Source organism: Mus caroli, chromosome 15 (genome assembly GCF_900094665.2).
Source record: "Mus caroli chromosome 15, CAROLI_EIJ_v1.1, whole genome shotgun sequence".
NCBI lineage: Eukaryota > Metazoa > Chordata > Mammalia > Rodentia > Muridae > Mus > Mus caroli.
In genome coordinates this window covers 26,645,668-26,647,186 of record NC_034584.1, presented here as the reverse complement: position 1 = coordinate 26,647,186, position 1,519 = coordinate 26,645,668, and the positions used below count along the sequence as shown (strand labels likewise).

General features: G+C 46.0%; 1 protein-coding gene across 3 annotated transcripts in view; it reads left to right on the top strand.

Annotated features, from left to right (window-relative positions):
• March6 (membrane associated ring-CH-type finger 6) overlaps nucleotides 1–1,519 on the top strand; it is a 75,246-nt gene that overhangs the window by 34,510 nt on the left and 39,217 nt on the right. For all 3 annotated transcript variants that reach the window (XM_021184198.2, XM_021184199.2, XM_021184202.2), the window contains exon 7: nucleotides 1,008–1,197. In XM_021184198.2, coding sequence (XP_021039857.1) covers nucleotides 1,008–1,197 — 190 coding nt within the window. The remainder of the gene's footprint in view (nucleotides 1–1,007; nucleotides 1,198–1,519) is intronic.

Below are 1,519 nucleotides of genomic sequence, written 5' to 3'. Positions count from 1 at the left end.
AACTCACTTTGTAGACCAGGCTGGCCTCGAACTCAGAAATCCGCCTGCCTCTGCCTCCCAAGTGCTGGGATTAAAGGCGTGCGCCACCACGCCCGGCTTGTTTTAGAATTCTTATTAAATCAAAGTGAATTATGTTTTAACTTAACAGTTAATTATAATTATATCTTTGCATTTAGTTATTGGCAGGACTTTGATTTGTAACGTTTTCTGGTATTGAGGATTGAGTCCAGGGCATCTCACTTGCTGGTACCTACCACCCCTTTGAGCTACATCTTCAGTCCTTTTATTTTCCTGTGAGACTGGAAAGATCTGGTCAAGTCCAACAGAAGGCCTCAAATTTATAGTCCTCCTGCCTCAGATCTTTTCCCCCGCAGTATCTGGGATTGCCACTCTTGGCCACCATACTGGGTGGGTATCCTAAGGGAAGATCTAGAAGAAAGTGCATTTGGTGGTTGATAAATCCCAGTCTCTAGGTCAACTAGAAGTCATTTACTCAGATGTTCAATTGTAGCCAATGAAGATGTATGTGTGTCTGTCCATGTGCATACAGTTTTAGAAATGTTTTTTGCCCCTAAGGTAGCCAGATTTATCAGCCCATATTTTATACTGCTTTTGTTTTTGCTTGTGCATCCCCATGTTACAGGTATAAATGTGGCTGAGCATGTGCCATGGTGTGCATGTGAGGGTCAGAGGGCAACTTGGTATGTACCCTTGCCCTCTCCCTTACTGGAGACAGGGTCTTAGATTCTCTGCTGACTGCTCCACAAGCTTCCAGAAGTGCTTCTGTCCCACATCCTGTTTCCATGCTGGAGCACAGCATTACAGGAACATTACTGTGCCCAGCTTAAGTGGGTCCTAGGAATCCAAAACCCAATCCTTTGCCCACAGGAACTACCTCCTCAGGCCTGTAGTGCTTTCTGAAATGTGGGCATTGTAAAGTGAGTTCATGCCGGGCAGTGGTGGTGAATGCCAAGTAAGTGAATTCCTGGGCTTTTCTCTCATATTAGGCTCCTGTAGGAGGAAATGGTGCAGAAAACCCTGCTGCTGATCAGCCAGCTAACCCAGCAGGTGAGAATGCAGTTCTGGGTGAAAACCCTGATGCCCAGGACGGTCAAGCAGAAGAGGAGGAGGAGGACAATGAGGAGGAAGATGATGCGGGTGTAGAAGATGCTGCTGATGCCAACAATGGGGCCCAAGGTATTGGCTGCTCCATGCCCTTGCTCATTCTTGAGGGCTGCCAGTTATTCTTAGCTTGCACTGAAGATAGAGAGTAATGTTTTCATGTTTTATGATACGTTCAAGTTCTGTTTGTGACCTGTTTCTGTTAGACAAGCTAATATTTATAAACATACATGTATGTAAGTTGCTTTCTGTGAAAGAGGGAACATGTGTATTACAGTTCTTTATACACGACTGACCTACTGTCCTTCCTTCCTTCCTTCCTTCCTTCCTTCCTTCCTTCCTTCCTTCCTTCCTTCCTTCCTTCTTCCCTCCCTCCCTCCCTCCCTCCCTCCCTCCC